This window comes from Somniosus microcephalus, chromosome 10 (assembly GCF_052327205.1).
Source record: "Somniosus microcephalus isolate GS21.2 chromosome 10, FLI_Smic_1.0, whole genome shotgun sequence".
Taxonomy (NCBI): Eukaryota; Metazoa; Chordata; class Chondrichthyes; order Squaliformes; family Somniosidae; genus Somniosus; species Somniosus microcephalus.
In genome coordinates this window covers 63,750,183-63,766,940 of record NC_140996.1, presented here as the reverse complement: position 1 = coordinate 63,766,940, position 16,758 = coordinate 63,750,183, and the positions used below count along the sequence as shown (strand labels likewise).

The 16,758-nt window shown below is 46.8% G+C and overlaps 1 protein-coding gene across 1 annotated transcript in view; it reads left to right on the top strand.

Moving 5' to 3' along the window:
- LOC147111526 (adhesion G protein-coupled receptor L4-like) overlaps positions 1 to 15,969 on the top strand; it is a gene marked incomplete at its 5' end in the record, with an annotated part of 80,662 nt that extends 64,693 nt beyond the window's left edge. Inside the window, one exon of the mRNA XM_085998571.1 lies at positions 15,874 to 15,969. Within this exon, the coding sequence (XP_085854697.1) occupies positions 15,874 to 15,969 (96 nt within the window). The remainder of the gene's footprint in view (positions 1 to 15,873) is intronic.
- Positions 15,970 to 16,758: the final 789 nt, after the last annotated feature.

Genomic DNA, 16,758 nt, shown 5'->3' with positions numbered 1-16,758 from the left:
CATAATCAGATGCTACTTCATGCGATTGAAATAGATACAGTAGACATACAACCCGTGACAGATAAGAACGATCTACGGACCCGCGACGGAACGAGATGACCGAACGGACGTTGGATGGACGGTGGACGGACGGACATCGATGAATTTTGTCGGACGTCTCTGTCTGCAACAACGGTCACTTCTGTTGGGTCTCTCCTTGAGCTGTCTGAGGTGTTAGGCCATCAGCCAGCACCTCCGGGGTCCAGCCTGGTCAGAGTGTTAAGCCAAAGCTAGCATTTCACCCACTCCGAGGAAGCCTTTCCTCCCAACAGCTAACTCCTCTCTCTCTCTCTCTCTGCCCAGTTTTTATGGCCCAGAAATTCAGGTCGGGGGCTTCCCGCGGGTGCAAGCCCCTGACCTGCGCTTACCTACCACGCCGGCCATTGAGCTGTGGGCCCGCGTGGGATTCCGATCCTGGGCCTCCTCCAACTGCCGGCGCGCAGTGCTTGCGTATCCCAGGGGCGCAGTTAGTTCGATGCGTCCCCTGGGATCACATGGGCCATGGAGAGCCAATGGTAGCAGGGAATGCTTCATTCATAAGTTTGACAGGAAGGGCTGTCAAACTTATAAATACTATAAGCCCCAAAACATCACTAAATCTTCAAATAAATTTTTAAAAACATCACATTTTTTAAATAAACTATAAATTACATGAAATAACTATTTTAAACAATGACTTAAATTTTTGAAAAAAGTAATTTTATTTTCTAACGGGGCTAAAAATAAATTTACCTTTCTTTAAAGTATTTAAAAATAATAAACCTGTGGAAAAAATGTTTTAATTTTAATTAATTCACCACTTACCTTGTAAAAAGCAGGCCTTGCGACTGCTTTTTATATGTCTATCTTCTGGAGACTTACCCTCCCGAGGAAACCTGCAAAAAAAACGTATGTTCGATGCGCACGCGCAGCCTCTCCTACGCACGCATTCCACCTCTTAACCCCTTCTTTCAGGGGAACGGAAGTGCCGGTTTCCCGCGCATGCGCAGTGCATGCAGGAAACCGGCACTTGCATTGGGCCTACGGGTGAGTACACAGCACCTACTCACCCGTGGAGACCCAAAGTTCTGGATACTTATTTCGGTGGGCTGGGATCACAGATGTCTATCATTTTTCATCCACCTCATGACTTTTATTACCAGGTACTTCCTGACCATCTTATTCTTCGAGCTGGAGTTCAGTTATTTCTTATCCTTTTGTGTCAGATGTTTTATTATGGTTAAGGGTGTTTTGCTTATTTGGCTGACTGGTTCCCCGTCTCCCTTATCAGACTTGCTATGCATGTTTGGGAGGCCTGCTTGTGCTGACCTAAGGCCTCCCTCTGTTCTTATCTGATGTGATTGGAATTCTTTCTGGGCAGTAAGTTAGTGGGTTCGCAGATCTATTTCCTACGGAATCATTAAGTACCTTATAACTTGCAACTTTCTTTAGGATTACATATTTCTTACACCCGTGACAATCCCAAGTCCATGGGGGGGGGGGGGAGGCGGGGGGGGTAAATTTCCTCAGGGCTTTTCCCACTCTGCCAAACTTCCATCGATGTTATGGCGGGAGAGAGGGAGACGCCCCGAGGAAATTCGCGGCGTGTGCCTCCTGGTCACGGATTTGCCAATCGGTGCAAACAACCTTCCACTCGCAATAGATATAATCATTTTGAAGATCCCCTTTTACCTTCTCTGTTCCAGTGAAAAGGACTGCCACTTTTGTAAAGATTTTCTCGTAACAATGCCCCCTCATTCCTGGTATCATTCTAATGAAGCTCCACTGTTGTCTTTCCATGGCTGTAATATCCTTCTGATAATGAGGGCCCTAGGACTCCACACAGAGGCCGCGATTTTACCAGCGCTCAGAGGGCGGGTTCGGAGGCAGGTCCGCTGTCAAAATTGAAATGATTGACCGCGGGTTGGGAACCCACTCCGAACCCGCCTCCATGTAAGTTTCCAAAGTGCCGGGTCTGAGAATTCAGAACAGACCCGACACCAAGCGGTGGGGGAGGCATTAAAGATAGTTAAAATGCTTGTTAAACGCGTGTTAACTACTATATTGCCAGCCGATTTCTATTTTCCCAATTTTTTTATGGGGTTCACGTCGTTCAGAGATCACGTCAGGTAAGTAAGTCGGGTTCTCTGTGTCTCCCCATTGCTGTGAATAGGTGACAGCTGCGAAAGTGGTATGAAAGCTTCCATTTCACAGCTGTTCACTTTCCAATGTCAGAAACATAGAAGATAGGAGCAGGAGTAGGCCATTCGGCCCCTCGAGCCTGCTCCGCCATTCAATGAGATCATGGCTGATCATCCAAACTCAGTACCCTGTCCCTGCTTTCTCCCCATACCCCTTGATCCCTTTAGCCTTAAGAAATATATCTAACTCCTTCTTGAATATATTTAATGAATTGGCCTCAACTGCCTTCTGTGATAGAGAATTCCACAGGTTCACCACTCTCTGGGTGAAGAAATCCCTCCTCATCTCTGTCCTAAATGGCTTACCCCTTATCCTTAGACTGTGACCCCTGGTTCTAGACTCCCCCGCCATCGGGAACATCCTTCCTGCATCTAGTCTGTCCAGTCCTGTTAGAATTTTATAAGTTTCAATGAGATCCCCTCTCATTCTTCTAAACTCCAGCGAGTACAAGCCCAGTCGACCCAATCTCTCTTCATACATCATTCCTGCCATCCCCGGCATTAGTCTGGTGAATCTCCGCTGCACTCCCTCCATGGCAAGAACATCCTTCCTCAGATAAGGCGACCAAAATTGCACACAATACTCAAGGTGTGGTCTCACCAAGGCCCTGTACAACTGTAGCAAGACATCCTTGCTCCTGTACTCGAATCCTCTCGCTATGAAGGCCAACATACCATTTGCCTTCTTAACCGCCTGCTGCACCTGCATGCTTACCTTCAGCGACTGGTGCACAAGGACACTCAGGTCTCGTTGCACTTCCCCTTCTCCCAATCTATTGCCGTTCAGATAATAATCTGTCTTCCTGTTTTTGGCACCAAAGTGGATAACCTCGCATTTATCCACATTATACTGCATCTGCCATGCTTCTGCCCAATCACCCAACCTGTCCAAATCATTCTCGAGTTTCTCGGCATCCTCCTCACAGCACACATGCCCACCCAGCTTTGTGTCATCTTCAAACTTGGAGATATTACATCTAGTTCCCTCGTCTAGATCATTAATATATATTGTGAATAGCTGGGGTCCTAGGACCGATCCCTGCGGTACCCCACTAGTCACTGCCTGCCACTCGGAAAAAGACCCGTTTATTCCAACTCTTTGCTTCCTGTTTGCCAACCAGTTCTCTATCCAAGTCAGTACCTTACCCCCAATCCTATGTGCTTTAACTTTGCACGCCAATCTCTTATGCGGGACCTTATCGAAAGCCTTCTGAAAGTCCAAATACACCACATCAACTGGTTCTCCCTTATCTATTCTACCAGTTACATCCTCAAAAAATTCCAGTAGATTAGTCAAGCATGATTTACCTTTTGTAAATCCATGTTGACTTTGTCCGATCCTGTCACTGTTTTCCAAGTGCTCTGCTATTACATCTTTTATAATGGACTCTAGCATTTTCCCCAGTACTGATGTCAGGCTTACATAATTCCCTCATAATTCCCTGTTTTCTGTCTACTACCTTTTTTAAATAGTGGGGTTACATTAGCTACCCTCCAATCCATGGGAACTATTCCAGAGTCTATAGAATTTTGGAAGATGACCAGCAATGCTGAAGCTTGAGCCTTCAGGACTTGGAAGACACTTTTGAGCTTCATGCAGTTTGGAAGTGTTTGGAGTAAACTTTCTATCCACTGTCACCTCCTTGGAGCAAGCTCTCTCACCATTGACAGATCGCTTCTGTCATCTCAACTTCAGCATCGATTCCAACAACATCAGTGCCCTTGAAAAAATCTCACCTTGGTCCTCTGAGCCCCAACACCAGCAGCACCAGGCACTCCAGCAGCACCAACAGCAACACCAACCTTCTCCGCAATCATCTGATGCTGCACAGGACACAGGGCATTAGCCCCTAACAACATTGTTGCCCGGGAGGCCAGCGATGGCATCACCATGGCCAGATTTACTTCAGTTGACGCTGTACAACCTGGCTGCCACATGATGACAACACATTAACAGAAACTTCACATGATCATTGGCTAAGCCTCTCAAGTGCCTACCCTTGTTTGTTGTTAGTTGGTATGATTGGACTAGGATGAGGGTGAGTGTGAAGGGTGGCTAGTGAGATGGGAAAGTGATAATGTAGATAGAGAGGGATGGGTGGAGTTGCAAGGTAAGTTGGTGTGAGTAAGGATGTGCAGGAGTAGGGTAGGGAAGGCAGAGTGATGTGGATGTGATGAGAGGCACAGCAGGATGTGGTTGTGTGGGGCTTGGCAGTAACATTTCTTGATCTGCTCAGATCATTGAAAGGTTTGCGCCACTGCAGCCTGGTCCTCCTGATGACACCCCTGCTTGTGTCCTCCTGTGCAACGTGCAACCAGGCTGCGTTGGTCTCCTGGGGAGGTCTATTCCGCCCATTGGAAGGGAAGAGAACCTCCCTGCGTGCTGCGACTCCCTCCATAAGCATATGGAGGGAGTCATGGGAAAGCCTGGGTGCAGCCGTGCACCTCTGTGCAGTGATTGTCAGTGTTTGCAGTACCTCAATGCTGTAGAATACTGACAACACAACTATCAAGATCAATTTGGACATGGCCACTTTAAGGAAACCGGCTGATGACGTGTCATCAAATGACATCATCAGACCCGCTTCCTATTAATTGGCTGGGAACCTCACAGGGCGGGCTTAACAAACCCCATCAACGTAAAATCGCTTGAAGAGTGCAGGCTGCAGTAGGCAGCGGGCTGGGACCGCGACACCGGCCGCCCCGGACCCGCCTCGGTACAGTGCCTAAACCAATATGGCGTCAGACGTATTTTCAACACTGCTTGGACGTAGAAGGTTGGCCCCCGAAATGGGACATTTTTGCAGCAAACGGGCACAAAGAGGTCCAATTTGATCCCCGTAATCAAATCTCACCTTCATCCAACTAATTTCCGGTTCCTCCTCAAGAACAAGAGAAACAATAAAAATGTGCCATGCTGTCCCTATTTAGTGGGCTCACTTAAATTTTTCTGGTCAGCTTTTCACTTCTGACCAGCTCTGGGCTTGTGGGATCTTGCTGTCCCCAAAAGTGACTGTCACATTTGCCTACTGTAAGAAATCACACAACAGGTTATAGTCCAACAGCTTTATTTGAAATCACAAGCTTTCGGAGCGCTGCTCCTTCGTCAGGTGCAGTAATTCAATCAAAGTAATTCACTGCACTTTGAGCACTTTATGAAGAGATCCGATAGGGTGCTCTGTACAACAACAACAACAACTTGTATTTATATAGTGCCTTTAACGTAGTAAAATGTCCCAAGGTGCTTCATAGGAGTATTTTAAGACAAAAAATTTGACACCGATCCACATAAGGAGAAATTAGGGCAGATGACCAAAAGCTTGGTCAAAGAGATAGGATTTAAGGAGCATCTTAAAGGAGGAAAGAGAGGTAGAGAAGCGGAGAGGTATAGGCAGGGAATTCCAGAGCTAAGGGCCTAGGCAACAGAAGGCACGGCCACCAAAGATTGAGCGATTATAATCAGGGATGCTCAAGAGGGTAGAATTAGAGGAGCACAGATATCTCTGGGGGTTGTGGGGCTGGAGGAGATTACAGAGATAGGGATAGGACACAGGCAGCCGAGTTTTGGGTCACCTCAAGTTTACATAGGGTAGAACGTGGGAGGCCAGCCAGGAGTGCATTGGAATAGTCAAGTCTAGAGGTAACAAAGGCATGGATGAGGGTTTCAGCAGCGGATGAGCTGAGGCAGGGGCGATGTTACGGAGGTGGAAGTAGGCGGTCTTAGTTAAGCCACGGATATGTGGTCGGAAGCTCATTTTGGGGTCAAATATGACACCAAGGTTGCGAACAGTGTGGTTCAGCCTCAGGCAGATGTTAGGGAGAGGGATGGAGTCAGTGGCTAGGGAACAGAGTGTGTGGCGGGGACTGAAAACAATGTCTTCGGTCTTCCCAATATTTAATTGGGGAAAATTTCTGCTCATCCAGAACTGGATGTCAGACAAACAATCTGACAATTTAGAGACAGTGGAGGTGTCGAGAGAAGTGGTGGTGAGGCAGAGCTGGGTGTCATCAGCGTACATATGGAAATTAACATTGTGTTTTTGGATAATGTCGCCAAGGGGCAGCATGTAGATGAGAAATAGAAGGGGGCCAAGGATAGATCCTTGGGGGATACCAGAGGTAATGATGTGGGAGTCATAGAGTCATAACGGCACAGAAGGAGGCCATTCGGCCCAATGAGTCCATGCCGGCTCTCTAGAGCAATCCAGTCAGTCCCATTCCCCCGCTCTACCCCCGTAGCCCTGCAAGTTTATTTCCCTCAAGTGCTTATCCAGTCTCCCCTTGAAAACATTGAGTGTCTCCGCTTCCACCACTTCCGTCGGCAGCGAGTTCCAGGTCCTCACCACTCGCTACATAAAAAAGTTTTTCCTCACACCCCCCCGTATCTCTTGCTCAAACCCTTAAATCTGTATCCCCTAGTCCTTGTACCATCAACTAGTTGGAACAGCCTTTCCCCGTCTAGCCTATCCAAACCCGTCACAATCTTGTACACCTCTATCAAATCACCCCTCAGCCTCCTTTGCTCTAATGAAAACAAATCCAGCTTCTCCAACCTGTCCTTGTAGTTAAGATCCCCCATCCCCAGAACCATTCTGGTAAATCTCTTCTGCACCCTCTCAAGGGCCTTCACATCCTTCCTAAGGTGTAGTGACCAGAACTGGATGCAATACTCCAGTTGTGGCCCAACTAGTGCTTTATAAAGGTTCAGCATAACTTCTCTACTTTTGTACTCAATACCTCTATTTATGAAGCCCATGATCCCATATGCTTTGTGTGATATCCGAGTAGTAAGGTCAGAAACTGAGAGAAGCGAGATATAAGGAACAAAACCCAACTGTTTATTGCACGGTGTAGCAGGGAGACATTGCTCTTACAGGCTGGAAGCAAAGCACACAATTTCTTACTGCATGATGGCAAGATGGAGGATTCACCTCTGAGTCATACCCATAATGCAATGCCACATTACCTTAATAACTGGTGCACCAGGACATTGAGTACATGACCCATTACCTTAAATACTGGTGAATATGAAACCTTACTCTTTGGCTCCATCTGGTGGATAACTTAAACATTACATCCCAGATTACTATATCCCTCCCCTCTTAAGTTGAACATCAATTTCTTAACAACATTCTTAAAAAGTCCCATAAGGAAACTCCTTTAACGATAGTCCATACTGAACGAATCTAGCAGGTCGTTATCAATCTCTCTGGCGGCTTGTGAGTCCTTGGTGAATGTCGTACAGTCAAGTCCCTGCTTGGTTGTGGTAGAGCCACCTGCTGCTCCTGAGCAGTACTCAGAGTATCTGACTCTGCTACGATGGTTTCGTCTTGATGAAGGGGCCCAGGTGGAACTGGCTCTGTTCATGGTGGTGGTACCACCGATGCATTTGGATAACTGGGGGCCAACTTGTCCTCCGATATCTCCTCTGGAACCTCCATTTCAATATCCCCTTGTCTGGTCAGTATCTGATCTACATGTCTGTGTGCTACCTGACCAGTTCCCACCATGACCGTATATGATACTGGACCGGTCATTGAGTCTATGATGCCAGGAATCGATTTTGGACCATAACCGAAATTCCTGGTAAGGACCGCATCTCCTTCTCCAAAACTGCGGCTCTTTGTCCTTCTGTCATGGTTCTCCTTTTGTTTGATTTGTCGGTTTTCCACCTTCCTTTTTAGATCTGGGTGAACCAGGTCAAGAGTGGAGCATAGTCGACGTCCTAACAACAGCTCAGCAGGAGAGAGTCCTGTGGTAGATTGAGGTGTTATTCTGTAGCTGAACAGAACTCGTGACACCTTGGCTGCCAAACTCCCTTCCGTACTTTTTTTCATCATCTCTTTAAATGTTTGTACGGCTCTCTCCGCAAGTCCATTTGAAGACGGATGATATGGAGCTGAGGTCACGTGCACTATGCCATTGTTTCTCATGAACTCTTTTGTTTCTGTACTCACAAAACACGTGGCATTGTCACTTACTACGATCTCTGGTAGCCCTTGATTACTAAAACTCCTACGCAGGCAGTCTATAGTAACAGTAGATGAAGCAGAATTTACAGGATACACATCCATCCATTTGGAATGTGCATCAGTGATTATGAGGAACATCTTTCCCATGAATGGACCCGCATAATCTACATGTAATCTTCTCCATGGTTTATCCGGCCACTCCCAGGGGTGGAGAGGAGCCACTGCTGGTGCCTTCCTGTGTACTTGACAAGTGCTGCATGTCTTGACTAGATTTTCTATCTCCTCATCTAGCTTTGGCCACCACAAGTAACTCCTTGCCAAGGCTTTCATATGCGAAACTCCAGGATGACACTGATGTAGTTGCCCTAGGATAGACTGTCGTGCTGGCTGTGGAATAATCACTTGTGCTCCCCACAACACGCAACCATCCTGCACACTCAACTCTGTCTTCCTGACACTGTAAGGTATGAAATCAGTCCCTTCCAGATGCTGTGGCCAACCCCTCATCACATATTCTCGGACTCTAGACAGTACTGGATCTTTACTGGTCCATGTCCTTACTTGTTCTGCGGTCACAATTGCCGTGTCCGTGTCCTCCAACATCAAAACTCTGTCCTCTGGAGCTGCACGGGTAGGTGTACCTGGCAGTGGAAGATGGCTAAGGCATCTGCGTTCCCATGGTACTTGCCTGCCTTGTAAACAATGACATACTCATACGCCCTCAACGTCACTGCCCACCTCTGGATCTGGGGTGACACCATCTGTGGTACTGCTTTCATTTCATTAAAAAGAGATAGAAGAGGTTTATGATCGGTGCATATGGTGAATTTCCTGCCATATATGTACTTGTGAAACCTCTGTAACCCAAACAGTACTGCTAACCCCTCTTTATCTAACTGGGAATAGTTTTTTTCTGCCGGTGTCAGAGTTCAAGACATAAACCCTATTGGTCTTTCTGTTCCATCTTCCAAGCTGTGTGAAAGAACCGCCCCCACCTCGTAAGGTGAAGCATCACAAGAGAGAATGATGTCTTTCTCTGCATTGTAGTGAAACATCACATCCGAGGACAGCATCAGTTTCTTGGACTGTTCAAATGAAACCCTCTGTTCCTCTTCCCACTGCCACTGTGTCTCCTTGCGCAGAAGTTTGTGAAGAGGTGCTAACACTGTTGCCATGTTTGGTAAAAACCTGTTATAATAGTTTAGCAGTCCCAGGTAAGCTCAGTCACATTGGTAGGAGCTGGGGCCTCCTGCAGTGCTTGTACCTTCTCCTTGATTGGATGGAGCCCGGTGGCGTCCACTCTGTGTCCCAGGAACACGGCCTCATTCCCCAGGAAAGTGTACTTACTCCTTTTGAGCCATAACCCAGCCTTATCCTCTCAGAGTGCTCAGATGCTCCTGGTCGGTTCTTCCCATCACCAGAATGTCATCCAGATAGATCGAAACGTGGGATCCCTTGCAGTACACCCTCGATTGTCCTTTGGAAAATAGCTGGACTAGATGAGACACCGAATGGTAAGCGGTTATAGGTAAACAAACCCTTGTGTGTATTTATGGTTACATACTTCTTGGATTCCTCATCTAGTGTAATCTGCAAGTATGCATGACTCATATCCAGCTTCGTGAATTTCTTCCCTCCAGCCAGGTTCGCAAAGAGATCCTCTGTTTTGGGAATAGGATACTGTTCTAGTTTAGATACCCTATTTACTGTCAATTTATAATCTCCACAGAGTCTTACCGAATTGTTCGGTTTTAAAACAGGTACAATGGGAGCTGCCCATTCTGAACATTTCATGGGTTCCAGAATTTTCTCTCTCAAAAGACGGTCAAGCTCAGCCTCTACCTTCGGTTTCATGGCATAAGGCACAGGTCGTTGTTTAAAAAACCTTGGCAGTGCCTCCTTGTCTACATAAATCTTAGCTGGGGGGCCATTAAATGTGCCAAGTTCTTCCTTGAACACGTTCTCATGTTCAATCAACACTTCTTGCAAAGACAACTGTTTGCCTCCCTCTATTTGATTTATTGCTCCCCAATCTAATTGAAGTTCTTTTATCCAGCCCCGACCTAACAAGTTTGGTCCACAACCCGATACTACAACTACAGGTAGCTGTTCCATGGTGTCCCTGTGTTGCACAGTTACAGTAGCTGTACCCAATGTCGCCACTCGTTCACCGGTATATATTTTAAGCTGCATAGAGCTAGACTTTAACTCTGGAACTTTTGCACGGTTCCACAATTTTGAGTACTCCTCCCTGTTCATTATGGTTACGCCGCATCCTGTATCCACTTCTAAGTTGACCTTAGAGTCATTTACCGTCAGTTGCAAAGTGATAGGATCCACTTTTGGAATGTTCTCTACCATACTATGCATTATGAACATGTCATCTTCTTGCTCAGCTTCTCCGCTGATGTGATGTGCTCCCTGTTTTTTCACTTCTCTTCCTAGGTTTTGCTTTCCTCCCCTTTTGGTTTGTATTCCTCCACAGTTGCTTTTGCCCTGCATGCACGTTTTATATGTCCTTTTTTCCCACACTTGTGGCACTTTTCCTCCAGAAACCTGCATTCCCTCACCAGGTGATTGCCATTGCATCTATAACATGCCTTTACATGCTCACATTGTGGTTTCTGACACATATTTAACTTGTGCACAGCAACCTGACTTGCAACTTGCTTTGTAGTAGCCCAGCCGGAACCTTGTATTTCTTTTACATCTCGGTTCGCTGTCTCTATGGCTTGAGCAAGTTCCAACACTTTTTCATACATAAGCCCAGTCTCGGACAATAATCTCCTCTGCATTCGATCATCCATTATCCCGCAAACTAGCCTATCTCTCAGCATGTCTTTCAGGTTGTTCCCGTAATTGCAATCGTGTGCCAATTTTCTCAACACCGCTACATAATCCAATACAGTCTCTCCCGGTTTTCTGTTCCGTGAATTAAATTTGAAACGCTGTACAATCTCACTCGGTCTGGGATTGAAATGTTCCCTCAGCAAGGCCACTAAGTTAGCAAATATTCTGTCTCCAGGCTTTTCAGGACTGCATAAGTTTCTCATTAAACTATACGTCTGACTTCCCACGGAAGTGAGCAAAATAGCTCTCCTTTTTCCGACATCATCTATATCATTTGCTTCAAAGAAATGCATCAGCACCTCGCAGTACTCATCCCAGGTCTGTGTCTGAACATCAAAAGCAGAGATCTTTCCTACCGTAGCAGCCATGATCCTCTATTCAGTGATCTTTTTTTTTTCCGTCACGATGTGATCTGTTGATCCTCGTCGCCAATATGTGATATCCGAGTAGTAAGGTCAGAAACTGAGAGAAGCAAGATATAAGGAACAAAACCCAACTGTTTATTACATGGTGTAGCAGAGAGACATAGCTCTTACAGGCTGGAAGCAAAGCACACAATTTCTTACTGCACGATGGCAAGATGGAGGATTCACCTCTGAGTCATACCCATAATGCAATGCCACATTACCTTAATAACTGGTGTACCAGGGCATTGAGTACATGACCCATTACCTTAAATACTGGTGAATGTGAAACCTTACTCTTTGGCTCCATCTGGTGGATAACTTAAACATTACATCCCAGATTACTATACTTTGCTAACCACTTTCTCAATATGTCCCGCCACCTTCAGGGGCCTGTGCACATTAACTCCCAGGTCCCTCTGTCCCTGCACACTCTTTAAAACTGTGCCATTAAGTATATATTGCCTCTTCCTGTTCCTTCTGCCAAAATGCATCATCTCACACTTCTCTGTATTAAATTCCATCCAACACTTGTCTGCCCATTCTGCTAGGCTTTCTATGTCCTTTTTCAGTCGATTGGTTTCATCCTCACTGTTTGCCACACCCCCAAGTTTGGTGTCATCGGCAAATTTAGAAATTCTACTCTTTATTCTAATATCCAGGTCATTTATATATATCAAAAAAAGCAGTGGCCCCAGCACTGACCATTGGGGAATACCACTGTCTACCATCCCCCAGTCTGAAAAACAGCCATTTACCACAACTCGCTGTTTTCTGTCCTTCAGCCAATTCCTTATCCAAGCTACCACTGACCCACCTATTCCATGAGCCTCAGTTTTGTTAGTCAGCCTTCTATGTGATACTTTGTCAAACGCCTTCCTAAAATCCATGTAGACAACATCCATTGCATTCCCTTCATCGATCCTCCCCGTTACTTCATCAAAAAATTCAATTACATTAGTGTGGGAGCGGGAAGAGAAGCCATTGCAGGTGATTCCCTGGCTACGATTAGATAGATAAGAATGGAACCAGGCGAGTGCAGTCCCACCCAGCTGGATGACGGTGGAGAGGCATTGGAGAAGGATGGAGTGATCAACCGTATCAAAGGCTGCAGACAAGTCAAGAAGGACGAGGATGTAGACTCAAGTCTGCCTTTACTACACCTGTGCATTGTCTAGAGTTCTGACCCATTAAATACTCCTTGCTTTTTGGATTGTACTTGTTAGTTTGAACACACCTGTCTTCTTCACTGTTTCAACCCAAGTTATAACTGGCACCATTTATTTTGATTAATTACAGAGCTTAATTATTTCAGTATTAACCTAATATTTCATGCAATGTACCAGAAGTGCTGCACAACGCATGGGCTTAGCTTTTAATTGAGCCCACCTGGCACCTAAGAAGCATCTATTTGAAAGTAGTGTTGTAGAACTCTTGATGCACAGCCGCCTTGTGACTTTCCATCTATGAATATATTAATTGTCCTGTGCCACACACACATACACACACACACACACACTGAGAGCGTGCTGAGTGTTATTCCAGTTCCCATATTTACATCCATTGACAAGCCTAGTAATTCACCAAGGCAGTCTCCGTTACGGGCTGATTCCTCCTCGCCTGGTTTTCCTCTCTGCCCTACATCCAGGCAATTATTTAACATCCAAGCATGAAAATGTTCCCTTCCGAGTTAGCGAAATACCAGATAGTGTGGCGGGTAGCGGAGTAGCGAGGAGGTAACGCTCTGGTTGCTCTGTACAACTGTATCGTAAATGTGCTCAGAGAGACCCTGGACGAAAAATTCATATACTTACCGCCACCTGTTAGCGCCAGCGATTCTCGAAGAAATGGCGGCCGCCGCTCTTGCGCCAGCAGGAGGCGGTCCCCGTGGTATCCACCATATTTGTGGGCCCCTTTGCGCTGTTGGTAACTGGCAGCACCCTGTAAAAAAGAAAATGGTGGCGTGATGACGTCAGTCAGCGTGCAACGTCGACTTAACGTCACCTATGTGAACTTCGACCCCAGCGCTCGATTCAGCGCTGGGTCCTAAGCACACCAAGTTAACCTGTCATGCAAGCAGGCTGACAGACGCTGACAGGGGTGATATCTGCAGCTGTTAAAGGAACACACATTAATCAGGTAAGTTTAAATGGAAGGGTTTGGCCTTGGTTTTTTGGATTTTATTGAAGTGGTGGCTTGCTGCAATATATGGGAAAAGTTTTTTAAGTGTTTTGGGAGTGCTGCTGGGCGTTTGCAAGGGCTCAGATGGTAAGCGAACACCTTTGAGAAGGCAGAACATGTTGCAAATACTCAGCAGGTCACGCTACATCCGTTGAGTTCATGTCTCAGGTCGACATGCTGCCTGACCAACTGAGTATTTGCAGCATTTCATGCTGTCACTTCACAATTACAGCGTCCGCTTGCAGAGGGAAGAGGAAGATGCAGAAGAGCAAGATGCAGAAGAGGAGGAAGCCGAAGAGGAGGATGCATCCCAGACAGCCCCTTTGTGGCCGGGTTGCCCGGGATGGAATTATCTGCCTGCAGTCCCACTGGCTGGGCAGGCTGCCTCTTCTTGTTGACCCATTGGCTGGGCTGGCTGCATTTCTTGAGTGTGTGAAATGAGGAAGGCACAAGGGAGAGCGGGAAAGCAAGAGGTGCCTGCCAGAAGGAAGATAACGTACGGGGATACCCGTATCTTGTATCCTTTCAGCCCCGCCACTGGCCAAGGGCTCAGTCATGCCCCTGCCAGGAATGGCCTGTACCGTCTCCTCCAAGTGGGTGAGGTGATGCTAGGAATGGGAGATGTGCTTCGTTATCGGTGCAGATTGTTGGTAGGTGAGTTATTGGGGGTCCTGCATTGAGCAGTGTGTGAGGCTCGTGGTGCAGTTGGTAGGAGACGGCTTTTGAAGATTCATTCACTGACCTTGACCAGTCGTCTGAGGTCATGAACCTTATTTCTGGAGCCAGGTGGTGGGGGCGAAACTGATGGTCTTGATAATATACTCCCACATCATTCTTTCTGGAGGGCCTCCTGGCCCCTGTGGGTAGAGGACCTCTCTTGCAGTGTTGACCCCCTGCACAAAGCTGGAGTACTGCGTGCGAGACCCTCGGTGCCCCTTCCCTGGCTTGCTGAGCCATTTGTGTTAGTTTTGAGGCAGTTTTCCCATTTGTTCAGTTTAGGACGGTAATTCAGCTTTAACAGCTGAATAATCACATTTGCAACTTCTTGAATATTTGTAAAAAAAAAGACAGAAAGGGCTGAAAAATGTATTGAATCATTGCGTTTTATTTTGTCTTGCTTCAATGTGCATGGCCCTTTAAATGTCAGAGCTCCTCACTGCCCACAAAGCATTGCGAGCTTCACAGCCTCGCACACAGATGCTCGGGGAAGCAGCAACGCCGCACCAGGACTACAAATTGGTCCTGGATCCCTCGTGCAACGTCACCAGGACCGCGTTGCGCCTAAGGCTAGCGCTGCACCACCTACCTCCATGCCCCCCACACCAATTTAGGTCGGCTAGTGCTGCGGCCATTTCGTGCGGCTGTTAACGGCAGTTGGCGGTGACACCGACTGCTTTGCTGGCGATCACTAATTCCGCCCCCCGCCCCCGGTTAAGGATGCCATTTATACACTGGATTAGCACTCCCGATCCAGAGATTTACATGCTGGCAGCACAAATCGGGAAAGTCGTGTTGGGAACACTGACTGCAGCCAAAACCTCGGTGTGTGCTCCCATCGCAGGAAGCTCCATACCAGGAGAGCAAGTCCAGAATAGTGACCAAAGAAATGGGTCTTCCTTATTGACGCTTCCTCCAGTGACATTTTTCTAACTTTTAAAATCTCCCTCTTCATGTCTCACTATCTCTGGCTCTCTCCCATCTCTCTCTGTGTATCTGTCCCTCTCTCACCCTTTGTATCTCGCTCCCTCACTCTCTCTCTCTCTCTATCCCCACCTATCTTTGTCTTTCTCTCTGTCTCTGCCTCATATTGTCTCGTTATTTTGCTCCGTCTCTCACTGTATCTCTGTCTTCCTCATCCGATCTCACGCCGTCTCTCCATCTCTCTCCCTTTGTCTACCTTGCTCCCTGTCTAGACCTCTGTCACCTAGTCTCTCTCACTGTATCTCTCTCTCTATCTCTATCTTGCTGTCTATCTTGCTCCCTGTCTCTCTCTCAATCACTCTGTCAATCTTGCTCCCTGTCTCTTACTCTCTGTCTCTCAGTGTCTCTCTGTCTGCCTCTATCTCTCCCTTTCTATCCCTCTGTCAACTTGCTCCCTATCTCTGTCTCTTCCCCTCGTTTCTCTCTGTTTCTCTCTGTTTCACTCCCTGTTTATCTCGCTCCCTATCTCTCACTCGCTGCCTCTCAGTGTCTCTTTGGCTGACTCTCTCTCTGGTTTGTCTTACCATGTCCATGCTTACTTTACAGGTTAATCTGCTGGCATTTGGAGTCATTATTTACAAAGTATTCCGGCACACTTCCATGTTGAAACCAGAAGTGAGCTGCTATGAAAATATAAGGTAGGTTTGAAACCAGCAATCCTTCAATTGAGGCTCAGATCTAAATGTTATGCTGAAATTTTGCACATATTCAAGTTTTAGGGGTTATCTTATTGTTAGCAAACTTCTTCCCTGTCATGCCGCCGCCATTTCTTTTATTGCTATTATGAAATATTGAATCTTCTTAAGGGATCTGGATATACTTATGTTAGCAGTATGGGCAGTATATTATTAAGGTAAATATTTGAACAGGCCCTATGGCACAATGGATAGGGTGGCCACATATTGCAATGGATAGGGCAATCCCATGGTTCAATGGATAGTCCTATGGTGCCATGGATAGTGGACTTCCATGGTGCAATTGATAGGGGAGTCCCATGGTCCAATGGTTAGTGGACTCCCATGGTGCAATGGAGAGGGGACTCCCATCGTAAAATGGATAGTGGACTCCCATGGTCCAATGGTTAGTGGCCTCCCATGGTGCATTGGATAGGGGACTGCCATAATGAAGTGGATAGGGGACTCCCATGGTACAAAGGATAGGGGGGTCCCATGGTGCAATTGGTAGGGGAGTCCCATCGTGCAATGAATAGGATAATCCCATGGTGTAATGGATAGGGGACTCCCATGGTGCAATGGATAGAGGACTCCCATGGTGCAATGGATAGGGGAGTCCCATGGTGCAATGGATAGGAGAGTCCCATGGTGCAATGGATAGGGGACTCCCATGGTGCCAAGGATAGGGGAGCCCCATGGTGCAATAGATAAGGGACACCCATGGTGCAATAGATAGGGGTCTCCCATGTTGCAATAT